This window comes from Vicugna pacos, chromosome 11 (assembly GCF_048564905.1).
Source record: "Vicugna pacos chromosome 11, VicPac4, whole genome shotgun sequence".
Taxonomy (NCBI): Eukaryota; Metazoa; Chordata; class Mammalia; order Artiodactyla; family Camelidae; genus Vicugna; species Vicugna pacos.
In genome coordinates this window covers 79656617-79671795 of record NC_132997.1, presented here as the reverse complement: position 1 = coordinate 79671795, position 15179 = coordinate 79656617, and the positions used below count along the sequence as shown (strand labels likewise).

At 39.0% G+C, this 15179-nt stretch overlaps 1 protein-coding gene across 8 annotated transcripts in view; it reads left to right on the top strand.

Moving 5' to 3' along the window:
- The window catches only part of CFAP43 (cilia and flagella associated protein 43), a 90070-nt gene that overhangs the window by 7986 nt on the left and 66905 nt on the right, over positions 1–15179 (top strand). For all 8 annotated transcript variants that reach the window (XM_072971830.1, XM_072971831.1, XM_072971829.1 and 5 more), the window contains 4 exons: positions 107–203; positions 5464–5631; positions 8950–9100; positions 14596–14755. In XM_072971830.1, coding sequence (XP_072827931.1) covers positions 107–203; positions 5464–5631; positions 8950–9100; positions 14596–14755 — 576 coding nt within the window. The remainder of the gene's footprint in view (positions 1–106; positions 204–5463; positions 5632–8949; positions 9101–14595; positions 14756–15179) is intronic.

Genomic DNA, 15179 nt, shown 5'->3' with positions numbered 1-15179 from the left:
ATGCTTTTGAATTACAGAAAATTATTAGATAAGAGAAATTGAACTATAAGACTATCATTAATCTGAACATGATGATGAAATCCTTGTAATGGATTTTATATTTTAGGCGATGTTCTTCTGGACTACACTTTACTTTCGTTCAGTTACTGTGGCACCTACTTGGCTAGTTACTCCTCCCTCCCAGAATTTGAACTGGCCCTCTGGTAAGTTGCAGGCTCCTGCAGAATTCCTTTCACTGAGTCACATTTTAATCTTGTCCTTCTGGATTTCATCAAAGGTGATATACAAGGGAAAATGGAAGGAATAAGAGTCCTAATCATAAGGTTTAATATAGTTGCTACTTTTAGGCAGAAAACTGGCAGAGGAAAAACTAAAAGATTAATTACTGTCTTTTTCTTTTAATTAATATGTCACAATATTTCCTTTGTCAGGTAAAGAATACATGGATAAATACATAAAGTTTCATCTTTTCTTAAAATAATTGATATCTTTGAGTTATTTTCATACTTTCTACTAATGTTGAAATTAAGATGGTTTCTATGTTAGAGCTCAGTTTGAAGTAATTTTTTTAGAGACATTAGAACAATTGTATGTTCAGAGGGTAGAACATTAATACCCCATTTGACACCAGTATAGGTAATACTTGTGAAAAAGACACATCTGTGGTCTTTGCTGGGTCACTTCATGTGGCCAGCTTCAAAGCTGCACTCAACTACTCCATCCATGATATAAACTCCTTCGGGGGAAATGTATCTTATTATAAGGAAATACAGGATGTTCCAGGAATGATTGAGGATGCTCTTTATATACCAGCATTTCTCATAGAAAAAGGTAATCTAGATTCAGAGAGTCACATTTAGTTTATGCAATTTCTCTTTAAAAAATAGTTTTATTGAGGTATAATTGACATATAATAAATTGCACATATATGTACATACACACACATACACTCTGATGTTTTGATTTATGTGTTATACACCATGAAACCATCACCATAATCAGCACAATGAATATACCCATCGTCCCCAAAAGTTTCCTGTGCTCCTTCAGATCCTTCCTGATTGGCTCTTGCCACACGTACCCTTACATCATCACTGCCCTGCCCCTCACCCACAGGCAACCACTGAGGTATTTTCCCTTACTCTGGGTTAGTTTGTGTTTGCTAGAATTGCATGTGCTTTATATACTCTTCTGTGGTCTGGCTTTTTTCATGCAGCACAGTTAGTTTGAAATTCTCTCATGGCAGTGGAGTGGTGGGTATAGCTCAGTGGTAGAGTGCATTCTTAGCATGCAGGAGGTCCTGGGTTCAATCCCCAGTACCTCCACTGAAAGAAAGAAAGAAAAATTTTTTCATGCTTCTGTATTTCAATAGTTTATTCCTTTCTATTCCATGGTATAAATATATCATAATTTGCTCGCTCACTTGTTGATGGCTCTGTTAGTTTGCTAGGGCTGCCATTAATAAAATACCATAAACAGAGTGGTTAAAACACAGAAATTTATTGTCTCACTGTTCTGGGGGCCAGGTGTCTGAAATCAAGGTGTCAGCAGAGTTGGTTCCTTCTGAGGGTTGTGAGGGAGAATCTGTTCCAGATCTCTCCTTGGCTTGTGAATAACTGTCGTCTTGTTCACATGATGTTCTCTTTGTATGTGTATCTGTTTCCTAATTTCCCCTTTTTAAAATAAGGATACTAGTCACACTGGAGTGGGGCCATACTAAATGACATCATTTGACTTAGTAAAGACCCTCCTTCCAAATAGTCATATTCTGAGATACTGAGGGGGAAGACATCAACCTGTGAATTTTGTAGGACACCGCTCAACCCATAGCAATACTGAAAGGATGAGTAGGAATCAGCCTTGTGAAGAGGAGAAGAAAGGGGATTTCAAGCAGAAGAAAGGCATGTGCAAAGGCCATGAGGTCAGAGAAAACATGGCAGATTAAAGATTTAATTAAAAGATCATAATGATGAGAACAAGAGGTCAGCCCTGAGAGGCAAGCCTGGAGGGACAGTCTGAGGCAAGCTCATGAGAAGCCTTGTAAATAAATGACTGTGTATTTTATCATCCAAATCAGGATACTTGTGAGAGTGAAAGGGAGATGTTATTAATAATTAATACAGAAGGATACTTGCCCTATGTACAAGCCATGCTAGTGAGCACATCCTTTATCCTAAAGCTGACGGATGGGATTCTATTAAGCGTTTAAAGCAGGGATGTGACTTGATCAGATCTGCACATAAAGAGACTCCTTCTAGTCATATCACAGAAGGATATTGGAGGGAAATAAGACATGAACATTGCTTTGGAGGGTGTGGTGGTCCAGAGGAGAGACGACTGTGGCATGGACTAGGGTATGGGTGTAGGGAAGGAGAAAAGTAGAGATATTTGGGAGGCAGCACCATGGGACCTGGTGAATGACTAAATGTTGGGTGTGGTGCTGAGGGAGAGGGGCAGTTGGGGGTTATACCCAGAGTTGTGACTTGGGCAACTTGGGAACATTACGGTACTCTTCAGGAAGATAGGAGGTCACAGCTGGAGGGAGGTTGGACGAGGCAATGGGAGAAGATGAGTTGGGACAAGCTGAGTTGAGGGTGCCTGAAATAAATAGATGGAGATGTTTAGTCAGCAATTGATGTATGTTAGGATTTAGGTTCATTTGCTGTCACAAAAACCCAAATCACCCTAGAAGTGGCTTAAACAAGACAGAAGTTTCTTTCTCTCAAGTGCAGCAGTCTGGGTGTGAGCAGCCCACAGCTGGTCTGGTGGTTCCCCAGTGTCCAGGGCCTAATTCTCCTATCTCGTTGTCCTACGACTCCTAGGAGATGCCCTCATCTCTATTCTAAAGTGCAGCACCAGCTGTGCATTTTTGGGGAGCCAGTATGGGAAGGGCACAAACCTTTGTTGGAATGCATAGCCTGGGAGTTGCAGACATCACTGCCACTTAGTTTCCACTGTCCAGCTTAATCACAAGCCATATCAAGCTACAAGGGAGTCTGGAAATATGGTCCTCACTGTGGGTGACCATGTGCCTGGCTGAAAACCAGGGGTTCTGTTAGTTGGAGGGAGAAATGGAGAATTGATGTTGAGAGACACAATTTGCCTATGCCCCAGATAATCAGGACCAGAGCTCAGGAGAGAGGGGTGGAGACTGACATCTGGAAGTTGTTAAATTAGATTGGTAATCAAAGTGCTAAAAGTGGATAAAAGCACCTATACAGGAACCTCAGGCAGAACCTAGAGGAACACCAATAAAAGGGACTGAAAGAGAAGGAGGAACCTCATAGGACACTCAGAAGGAGTAGTCATGGAGCGAGATGGGACACTGGGCATGGAGGGTTCCAGAATATGCCTCAGCCTGATTTCCAAAGAAAGCAGAGCCTGAGGCAAAAGCTCATAAGCCACTTCTTTAGAAGGGAGTGAAGTCCCAGGAAGGAGGTGAGCTGGAAAAGTGGAGGGAGGCGGGGGAAGGAGGAGAACCAACGTGAGCACGCATTAACTTGCTGGGCACCACTTGGCTGCTGTGTCTTGCAGGTGGGCTTATGAGAGGCTGTATGACGACTGTGAACATGGACAGTCCTCGGGCAGTGACAGACAGTGGGGTGGGAAGGCGAGAGGAAGAGGTGGGAACTTACCTACCAACTCCTGTTACCCTGTCCATCAGAGGTTCCCTGCACAGGGTATTCAGCCTGCCACACTTTCAGATTTATTGCAACACAGGGCCTACAGGAGGCCCTGGGCATGTGGGGCAGGCATGAAGTGAGGCACAGGCAGTGTGTGCTCATGAAGTTAGTCAAAGCCTACACAGTTGTACCACCACCGGTTCCACTAGGATAGCCGATCAAGTTCCCAGAATCAGTGTGAGACTGAGAGGTACGGCGTGTTTCAGAGAGTCCAAAGGTCACTGTGGTGAGCAGGGTCCAATCCTGCAGAAGTAAAATTAGACAAGGACTGAGAAGTGCCTGTTGGATTTAGGATGCAGGTGGATATCAGTGGATCTTGAAGAGAACAGTGTCAGTTGAATGGTGGTGATGGGATACAGATATCCCAGAATGAGGAGAGGGCAGGATTGAGGAAGAGGAGACAGTGATTTAAAACAACTCACTCAAGAAGTTAGGCTCCAAGGGGAGGAGAGAGAGACATGGAAGGCTGAGATTGAGGGAGGCCTTTTTTTTTTATAGTATAGACAAGCACTTAATTTGAGTGTTGACAGGAAGGAGTCAGGAGAAAGGGAGAGTCTGAAGATGCAGAAGAGAAGGAATAATGGGTAAACTAACAATCCTAAGAAATCAGGACCTGTAGGATCCATAGCACAGGTGATGAAATTGGCCTTAGGTAGGAGGAAGGATATGCCTAACATTGTAACAGAAGAGAAGGAAAGAATGATACAGATCCTGGCAGCTTGTTTCACCTGATAGCAGAAATTTGGAGAAATTCTCAGCTGATGGCCTCTATTTTCTTCATGGAAATCAAGGCCATTTACTAACAGTAAGAAGGAGGTGAAGGGTTAGAGGTTTCAGAATAATGGAAAGTATTAAAAATGACCACCTTACAGAACAGGAGAGAGAACCAACCAGAAAGACATAGCAGGAGTGGAGGTTGTATTGAGGGTCCAGGGGAGTGGTAACCACAAATTTATAGCATCACTGACACCATAGTCCTGTGGTCTTTATTCCTATGTCTCAGCAGCCCAGGCTTTCAGTCATATCCACACAGGGTTGATGGGTTTTCCCAGGCCTCTGAAGCAGAAAGTCAAAATATCCAGGGAACTGACAATACCAGCAAGAGAATGATTGAGTGACAGGACCTTTGTCAGGGTTGGATGGAGGTGGGAGCAGGAGGGAGCCAATAGACAAGGCAAGCTTGACATCTTAGTTCCAGTTTCCTAATCACAACCCTGAATGGAGCGCTGGCTCCTTGTGTGAGGGGACAGCTCACATTAATTTTTTCCTGTTCATTTCATCTAGCAAAAGACCTTTTTCACTGTAGGCATTCAGGATATTCTCTCAAATGGGTAAATGAATTATTCCATTTTTACGATACTAGAACCATAATTTTAAAAACTCAGTGACTGATCAGTTGGCATCTATGTGTACAGCATACCTAGATTTATGTGGAGTACTCATGTGTAGTACTTAGACATTTAGATACCTACACTTATTTTTCAGCAAATGTGATGATTTATTCCATTTTCCACATTTGAATGGGTCAAATCCAAATTTAATAAGGAAGATAAAACAACCTTAGTAGCATATGACTAGTATTTTAAAATAGTTATTTTGCTTTCCTAGAAGGATACAGCATAATGATAAGCATAATTATTTATAAATTTGGTATTAAGATCATAGATTAATTAATGATATAAATTATCAATTTATGTAAATCATTTTCAAGTAGAGGTAAATAGTCTCAAGTTATGAAATTCAAATTAATTATTTTCACCAAATTCAATTTTCGTTTAAGGAACTGGGAATTGGGTGTCATTTTGTGCAAAAAGTCACAACCTGGGACAGATGTGAACCAGATGACTTTTAACCCCATGAACTGGCACCAGCTGTGCTTGTCAAGTCCAAGTGCATTGACTGTGTGGACCATTGAAAGAAGTAACCAGGAGCATTATCTCAAAGCAAAGTAAGAGGCATCATTTCAACACAATAAAGTGGGCATCTTTGTTTGCATTCATGTAATGTGATTGGATCAATTTGATGAATTAAGTGGCTTTATACATGGATCTTTCTTGGAGTGGTTGTGTTTTGAAAGGATTCTCTGTAACTTGACTTCCCGCTGAGTCTCTTTTAAATATCAAGCTTTTTCTAACATAGTTTAATTTTCCAAAATTTTATTTGCTCTGACTATTTCTAAACATGCCTATTGTATATTTTAAAAAACATCATGCTATGACTTTTTTGCTCCTATTTTTTGATGCCCAACTGGAATCTCAAAAATAAGACATTTTTAGATAGGAGAAGTGTGTAGATTATACTTTCGGCCACATTATCTAGAAACAAAAGGGTAGTTGCATGTACTGAAATCATGAGAATTACCTGTTTAAATAGAACTGAGTCAAAGAGAAATTCTACGATCAGTGTCCTGGTGATAGCTGATGATAATGGTACCTTTGTTGAAAAGAATTCAAAGACCCAAGGTGCCCCTGAGCTGACCATTCTCAAAGTCAAAGACTAAGGAGACGTTGAACATGCATATCCTTGAAATTGCAGTTTTTGAAAAATTGCCTTCTTAAGAGAAATGTAACACTAGTAAATAAAGTTATCGAAGTAGAGAACTGTAAGAGAGGCACTTTTTTCTTCTCAATATTCTTTATGTCTCAATTTCATTTTTGTAAGAACCCATTGAATAGCCAGATCTGTCTCTAGGCAGAATTGACAATACTGTCCTTTTTCATAAAGTGGATAATGTCTCTATCAGATCATTCCCAGGACAGGCAAGTAATTTATCACATCTTTCTCTTATTTTGCTTCCCTTCAATATTCTTCTCTAGTTCTGAATTTTGAGTTGTGATTTTTCTGTAAGCAAGTGAAGTGGGAAGCAAAGTAAGTGGATTGTTCTGGTTCAGAAAACAAGCAGGATTTGAAAACACTTAATTAAGCCTTATATTTGAGGAGTAAGTACTGTTTTTACATGATCATTTTTCAAAATTATTCATCATTCATAAAACATAACCAAAGATGTTTTGGATTTAATGCATAAAGCCATGAATTCTCCAAACTAATTTTTGTAGCCATTTTATGGTTTAAAAGTAAATATATGGTAAATTTGAAAGTGAATTCTTTTTTTTTTTTTTTGGTATATATCTTTTTATTGGAGTATAGTCAGTTTACAATGTTGTGTCAATTTCTGGTGTACAGCATAATGCCTCAGTCATACATACATACATTCATACATACATACATACATTCATTTTCATATTGTTTTTCACCATAAGTTACTGTAAGATATTAAATATAGTTCCCTGTGCTATATAATATGAACTTATTATTTATTTATTTTATATATATTACTTAGTATCTGTAAATCTTGGATTCCCAATTTATCCCTTCCCACCCTCTTCCCCCCGGTAACCATAAGTTTCTTTCCTATGTCTGTGAGTCTGTTTCTGTTTTGTAAATAAGTTCATTTGTCTTTTTTTTTTTTAGATTCCACATGTAAGTGATATCATATGACATTTTTCTTTCTCTTTCTTGCTTACTTCACTTAGAATGACAATCTCCAGGTCCATCCATGTTGCTGCAAATGGCATTATTTTATTATTTTTTATGGCTGAGTAATATTCCATTGTATAACTATACCACAACTGAAAATGAATTCTTAATACTAGAGGTTGTAAAGGTAGCCGAAAACAACCTACGTATGTGTTTATTTTGGTCCATGTATTTTAAAATTTGAACCACTTGCCAATATTTAAAATTTGAGAAATTTCTTATAAATATCCAGATTATGATATTCTTGTGAAATTTTGGAACCAAAATTCTCACAAGCTAACAAACCCTCCTGGCTGGAACTAACTGATGCCTGCCAGCTTTAGGAGGCATGTACAGGGAGAAAACTCAGACTTTTTTTCTATATAGGGAAAAAACTAATTCTCCTCTCCTGTATTTTTCTTCCCAGTGAGTCTTCTATTTTTTAATATTTTATTATTGTATTACTTATTTGTTTTTATTTTGGCAGAGGGGTAGGGGCAGGGAGGTAATTAGGTTTATTTATTTTTAGAGGCAGTACCAGGGATTGAACCCAGGACCTTCTGCATGCTAAGCACACACTCTACCACTTGAGCTATACCCCTTTCTCCCCTACACTGCAGTGAGTCTTCTTTACTACTGACATTTGTGGTAGATCTTTTTCCTCACACCAAGCAATTCTCCACAATAACAGCTAGATGTCCTACCTTTTAACTCAATTCTGACACTATCTACCCAGAGATAGAATCAGATTCCACAGACTAAGGGTTCAGTCCTGCAAGACTGTCTTCCCCCCTCCTCTTCAGATGCTAGTTGCAGCCAGCATCCAGGCTGTTACCTGTACATCTGACCAACCAGCTGTAGATGGGAGGTTTCAGATCCCCTCCTTGGGTTGCATTAATTTGCAAGAGCAACTCACAGAACTCAGGGAAACACTTACATTTACCAGTTTATTAAAGAATGTGATAAAAGATACATATGAGCAGCCAGATGAAGAGATACTTATGGCAAGGTCTTAGAGGTTCTTGAATGAAGGAACTTCTGTCCCATGGAGTTGGGGTGCATCACTGTCCCAATGTATATGTTCACCAACCTGGAAGCTGTACAAAATCCCTACCATTGGGATTTTATGGAGACTTCCTCATGTCACATGATCAATTATTGGCTCCATTTCTAGCCCCACTGCGCTCTCTGGAGGTTGGGAGTTGTGGCTGAAACTTCTAAGCTCCTAGTCGTGCCTTGATCTTTCTGGTGACCAGCACCCATTCAGGAGTCATCCAGGAGCCCACCCAGAGTCGCCTCAATAGAACAAAAGAGGCTCCTAATGCTCTTGTCACTTAGGAATTTGCAAGGGTTTCAGGAGCTCTGTTTCAGGACAGAGACCAGTGTTTATTTTTTATATTTTTTCTGTTGTCTCACAGGAGGGAAAACACTTTCCCATTTGCCACAATCCCACCTGGCCACACATCACCTGCCTGACCCCTGTCAGCCTTCAAATCTACAATTCCTGCTTTAGATATTAACTTCAAAAAATGTGAAAAATCCCTATGTACTTAATTTGTAACTGTGTATTACTTATCCTTTTATGATATATATATTTACATCTACTATTTGGCTTTTATCTGTTTTTTGTTAGTTTTTTTTTTTAATGAATTATGACACCTCCCACTTTGCTTGCCACCGATATGCTGCAGTTACATCTGTGACTAGTTTCTGTTAATCTAATTATTCTCATGTCTCTTTTTTTCCACAGGTCAGTAAAACTGCCTGTGGAAGATGGGTCATTCTTTAATGAAACGGATGTAATTTTTCCCCAGTCATTGCCCAAGGATCCTATCTACGGACCTGTGCTCCCAGTGTCGGCCATCGCCGGGCTAGTAGGTGAAGAGGCAGAAACTTTCAGGGTAATGACCTGCCCTTCGCCTTGTTTGCCTATTTGCTTTCATGACCATCCCATGAGACATGCAGGATAGGGAGACTCACCCTGGAGGCCACGAGAGATGACGACTCTGGAGTTTGGGGTTCGAGTGGCTAGATGGTGGCAGTGCTAACTGAATCAGGGGCCCAAATGTGATTTCAGTTTTGGACATACTGACTGTGGAGTGCTGGGACGGCATCCAGGTGGAGATGCAAGGTGGCCACATGGACCTAGTGTCAGGGGGGAGAAGGCAGGGCTGGAGACACAGAAGTCAGAGTTGTTCACACAGAGAGGTTCATGGGAGCACTGGGTGCAGGACAGGGGCGGGGTGGTGAGAAAAAGGAGAGAAAGAGTGTTAGAGAAGAGAGCCAGAGAGGAAAGTGTCTGCCAAGAGACAGAAGGAGGAACAGGAGCCTGAAGAGGAACAGTCACAGAAGGAGGAGCAAATCCAGGAGAGAATATGCCATGGAAAACCGTTTCAAAAGGGAGTTTGCCAACAGTTATACACTCATTTTTTTTTCATTCAACAGGCACATATCAAGCTCCCTGTATGCAGTAGGCACTGTTTTAGGCAACAGGGTCACATGGTAACCAACCAGGCATAATCCTACCTCTTGGAGCTTACATTCTATTGGGGAGACAGCAATAACACCAACACCAAAAGTAAAGAGATACAGTAAATCATCGCAAAATGTGACAGTAATTGTAACAGGATAAGTGGGAGTGGGGGGTAGAGGTGAGGAAGGGATTAACACCTGCTGGTCAAGGACGGCCTCTGGGAGGATGATTCTAAAGGACAGGGAGCAGGGTTAAGAGTGTTCAGGCAGAGGGAACTGCATGTGCAAAGGCCCTGAGGGAAGACAAGAGCTCAGAGTGTTTGAGGAGCTGAGAAAAGATTCGGGTTGCCTGGGCTAAGTGAATGAGAGGGAGTGAGGTGCAGTGATGGTCAAGAGGGAGGCAGGGAGCAGAGGGCAGCACACGCAGGGCCTTTGGGATGACAGTAAGAGGCTTGATTCTCCTGAGCCTCTGAGCCCACATTATGCTAATACTTGTGTGAAAGCTCCAAGCCAAGGAGAAAGGAAGTACAGGTTCCCAAATGTTTTTGACCACTGCAGAGAATTACGCTATAGATATTTAAAATAATTCCATGTGATAATTAACTTAAAAATCTCTGGCAAGGAAGAGAAAAGGTTGTATGCTCTTAGTATTTCTTCTAAAGGATGGCAGTTAATTCACTTCTTTAAATTGCAGAAAATGATTAATTCCTTGGAAGCCACACTCAGCCACAGTGGGGCAGCAAAGTAAAAACAAACAGATCAGCCATAGAGGTTTGCAACTTCAAAGAATGTTTCTATGCTTAATATTTGATGCCAAGGAACCCATATATTCAACTGTATCAAATCTGTGTGTGTGTGTGTGTGTGTGTGTGTGTGTGTGTGTTTGTGCGCTCAAGCGTGCACCTGTGCAATAAATTTCTGTGGGAGCCTTCATCATTAACCCTTTGCACCAACCTGATGGGTCCTACATAAGACATTTAAAATTCGTGCTGTTGTTCTTGTCATTTGAAACATGCTATGAAATGCTTTCTTTAAATACTTATATGTGGAGTTACCATTTTTTAAAATGTCCTTAAGAAACAGACATCTTTATTTCCTAGGACTTTTGTAACTCAGAGCATTTTAACCTTTTTCTGAAAACAAATTTAATGTTGAAGTTGGACATCTCTAAATTATACACAGAGTATTAGTAAAGCACATACTTTAAATTTAATTAGAAATTAAATTTCCCAGTATTTACTTTTTCATCTTATAGATAAGTACAGTGAGAAAAATTGCTGAAACATTGATTAATTTGTGTACAATAAGTGAAAGCATAACCAAAAATAGATCTCAAATGTCTTGATTCTGTTCCTTCCTTTGAATGACATTTCTTGTGGCCCAGGTACCAATGGCAAAGAAATCAGTAATGACTGGACCTATTTAAGAGTCTTAAAAATTGACAAGCTGTGAGCTTTTATAAAATTACAAATATTAAATACTTCCATTATCTTTCTTATGGCTAACACTAGAAAGGCACACGGTAGACCTTTAAACAGGCCTGTGTCACATTACACAACTTATTTAGGGCATTAGAAAAAGTATCCAGTAGTAGCATGGGGGAAATCAAAGGCAGATGTTATCTAGGCAGAAACTGGATCCAAGATAATGAATTTAATCTCAAGTGTCAAGTTTTCTTTTTCCATCTGCCTTTTTTTTTAATTTGAATAGAAGTTGCTAAATAGAAATTCCTTTTATAAACTCAAGTATTATGAAACATATTCAGATGCTTACATTTTCTAAACAATATTAAGTTAGACTTGAATTTTTTCATGTTTGATTCCAGAGAACTGAACAAGGAAGTGGTGTTATCAACAAATACTTTTAATCACTACTGGCATATTTTCTTTTAAAATTCTCAATTTCCAGAATTGAAAATTAGTGTTCTGCTTGCACCACATAATATCACATTAAATGGCATAAAACATATTTATTGATGAAAGTAATAGGAAGACAAGCCTATCTTTAAGTACAGCCACGCACAATGCTAGATTAATATACTAATGCAAAAAAAAATCCAACTTTTAATCCTCTCCTTCTGTGATATACATACAAATTCACTTGTGTTACGAGAACCAGATATGCGTGGTGGGGTTTTTTTGTTTGTTTGTTTTAAGATTTTTGAGCCCATAGTCGTACTAGGTAAGAGTCTGTCTTTTGTGATTTATGGTCTCAGGTTAGATGTCATCAAGACAATCCAGGGAACTTCTAAATAATGGTGATTATATAATGAGTAACTCTTTCCTATGAGTTAAATCTCAGTTAAACACCCCAAATATGTCATTTATCAGCAGCGGTTTAATCCTTTTGAGTGGTTTTGCCCCTTTGTTTTGGCCCACTGGATGTCCAGATTGTTACTCAAGTACTTATTTTCTAACAATCTAAGGCTTTGAGGGCATGAAATAGACCAATTGTACAATTAAAAACAATCTATCCTTAAAAAAAATTATCATGATGAGTACTCCTATGTATGATTTCTACCTTAATCATATTTCAAGTTCCATCCCAAATGATAATTCTCTCTCCACTTCCTTCACTCCACCAAGAAGAACCAGTTGCTTTCTTATAGATGCTCTCATAACATTTAAGTACCCCTCTCCTATAACCTACTGTGTTTTCTGATTCTGATATTTGTTGATACTACTTTTTCCCTTAGTGGGTGATTATCCTATTGAGAAGAGGGATCTCTTAGGAGTTGGCACGATGCCTGGTATATAACCAACACCCAGTAAATGTTTGTGGAAATGTCAATTATGCAACAAATTTGTACCAATTGGGAATCCAGTAGAGTAGTTACTTTGGCAGTACCACACCTGCTTTACCTTGAATCTACAAACCTTTCCTAAATTAAAAGAGCAGTATATAACATATTATTCAAACAACTGAGTATTTAATAGAATGGTAGCTTGCATTTATTAAAGACTTTTGAATGGAAAAAAATGGCTATTTATTTAGATGTACTGTATTTCCCAACTGTGACACCTATTTCAACTTCCCCTGCTTTATTTTTCTCCCACAGCGCTTTCAACACATAACATTCTATACATTTTTAAAATATTTTTGTTGAAGTATAGTCAGTTTACAATGTGTCAATTTCTGGTGTACAGCACAATACTTCAGTCACATAGAAACATATATATATATTAGTTTTCATATTCTTTTTCACCTTAAGTTACTACAAGATTTTGAATATAGTTCCCTGTGCTTGACAGTAAAAACTTGTTTATCTATCTATATATTTAACTTCTTAACTTATTTTTACTCTGTTTCCCCTTACCAGGATGTAAACCCCATGAGGGCAAGGATTCTTTCTTGTCTGTTTTGTTCACTGCTATATCTCTGTGTTTAGAACATGCCTCTTATGTAATGGGTCTAATAAATATTTGTTAGATGAATTAATAAAGGAATGAATGAAACAGTGAAATACTGAACTCTCAAGGAATTTAAGAATTCTATTAATTTGGCCATTAGCTTATCAAAAATGCTTTCTGTTCCTATGGCTGTAAGGATGCCTAAAGAAAACAAAGACATTATGTTATAGCTAATGCAATTCTAAATAATAGAGCATAAAAAACTCAGATAGTACTAAATGTTATGTTATAAAGAAATAAACACATAAATAGATAAATAACAGTAAGGTAGTGTGTTTGACTTGTTTAAGTGGAAAGGAAAGAATGCTGTGTTACGGTATCCTGAATTCAGAATCTTAGTCCTGTGGGAGGCATATGCCTAAAGTAGCTGCCACAGTCATTTTGATGTCCAAGAAGGGGAGCAGGTAGTCCTGGACTTAGAAGGAGATCAGCTCTGTGCCAACAGAAAGGGGAAGCAGCCTCTCCCCAGCTGGACAGAGTGTTTAAGGCTGCAGGGAGCATAACACCAAGATATTATTATCCAAGGTACAGATCAACAAACTCTCACCTGCTTTTATATAGCTTCAAGCTAAGGATTATTTTACATTTTAAAAATTGTTTTTATAAAAAGAAAGAAAAAGCAAATTTCTTCTGTATAGCACAGGGAACTATATTCAATATCTTGTAATAACCTTTAATGAAAAAGAATATGAAAACGAATATATGTATGTAAATGCATGACTGGGACATTATGCTGTATACCAGAAATTGACACATTGTAACTGACTGCACTTCAATTTTAAAAAAAAAAGGAAAACAAAAAGAATATGTGACAGAGACCTATATGGTCCACAGAGCCTAAAATATTCTCTACCTAGTCCTTTGCAGGAAAAATTTGCCTTAGACCCCTGGCTCATTATTTTTAGTCCCGAAAGACTGCTTTTCTTGTAGGTATACATTCCCTACATTTTCTGCATTTCTCTATGAGTTTTCCATGGAATCAAAGTCAGGTAGGATGTTTCATGAACCAAACTAGAGAGGCTGCCAGAATCAGGTCCTCTTCTCATTTCCCATGACAGCTAACTAAGCAGAAGATGGAGACCAACCTCTCCATAGCTGCTCAAGGAAAATAATATTCACGCGCCCTGTAGTATCAGGAGGGAAATTGTTGACAAAAATTTACCTCAAAAGGGGTGATTTTAGCTAGACAATGACTTTCTTAGATCCAAGATACAAAAAAGTCCACAGAAGTACTGTGTAGAAGTTATTACTCAAGACTTTCCCCAAAACCCGCAACCCTAGAATTCTGAACATGTTGGCAAAAACACCTAATTTTTTCCCTAGTGAATTAAAAACGTAGAGAGAGAAATAGATCAGGAAGGAGTTCACTTAGTTCTTGGCAGAGGGCAGGGCCAGTTAATGTGTGTAGGCTCATACTCATTTGTTTCTTCTTGGAAAGTTTTTTTGCTGGGTATTTCTCTGGCTCTTCAGCTATGACTATTGTCTTAACATAAGGTTTAAATCTTTCCCTGAAGCCTAAAGATGATCTATATACTTCGCTTCACCCGACTATGCACTGCTGGACTCCAACAAGTGACCTGTACGTTGGCTGTGAAGAGGGTCATCTTTTAGTGATAAGCGGAGAAAACTTCAAGGCGACTGTGCTTAACAAGATGGAGGACGAGCCACCAAGGGGTGAGAGTGCTTTGCTTCTTTCTCCCACAAATGTAGCCACCGGTGATGGTTTTGCACTTGAAAAATGGATGTTTTGTTCCCTATTTTTCTGTCTCTTTCTAGAGATATCTTTGCTTCCTCCTTCTTCTTTATCCCCTAGTTAGTTACCAAGTCCTGTGGATGCTCCTCATAGCCAGCTAATGTTTATGGAGTGTTCTGTGCTCTAAGCATTCTGCTATCACCCTATATGCATATTTCACATAATCCTCAAAACAACTTTGTAAGGAAATACATTTTTAATTTTCATGATATAGATGAGGAAATGGAGGCATTGAGAGGTTAAGAAACGTGCCTAAATTCACATAACTAGTAAACTGTGAAGCTGACAGTTCACAGGTGAAGCTGACACCTGAACTCAGGCGATAAGACTTCAGAGTCCAAGTTC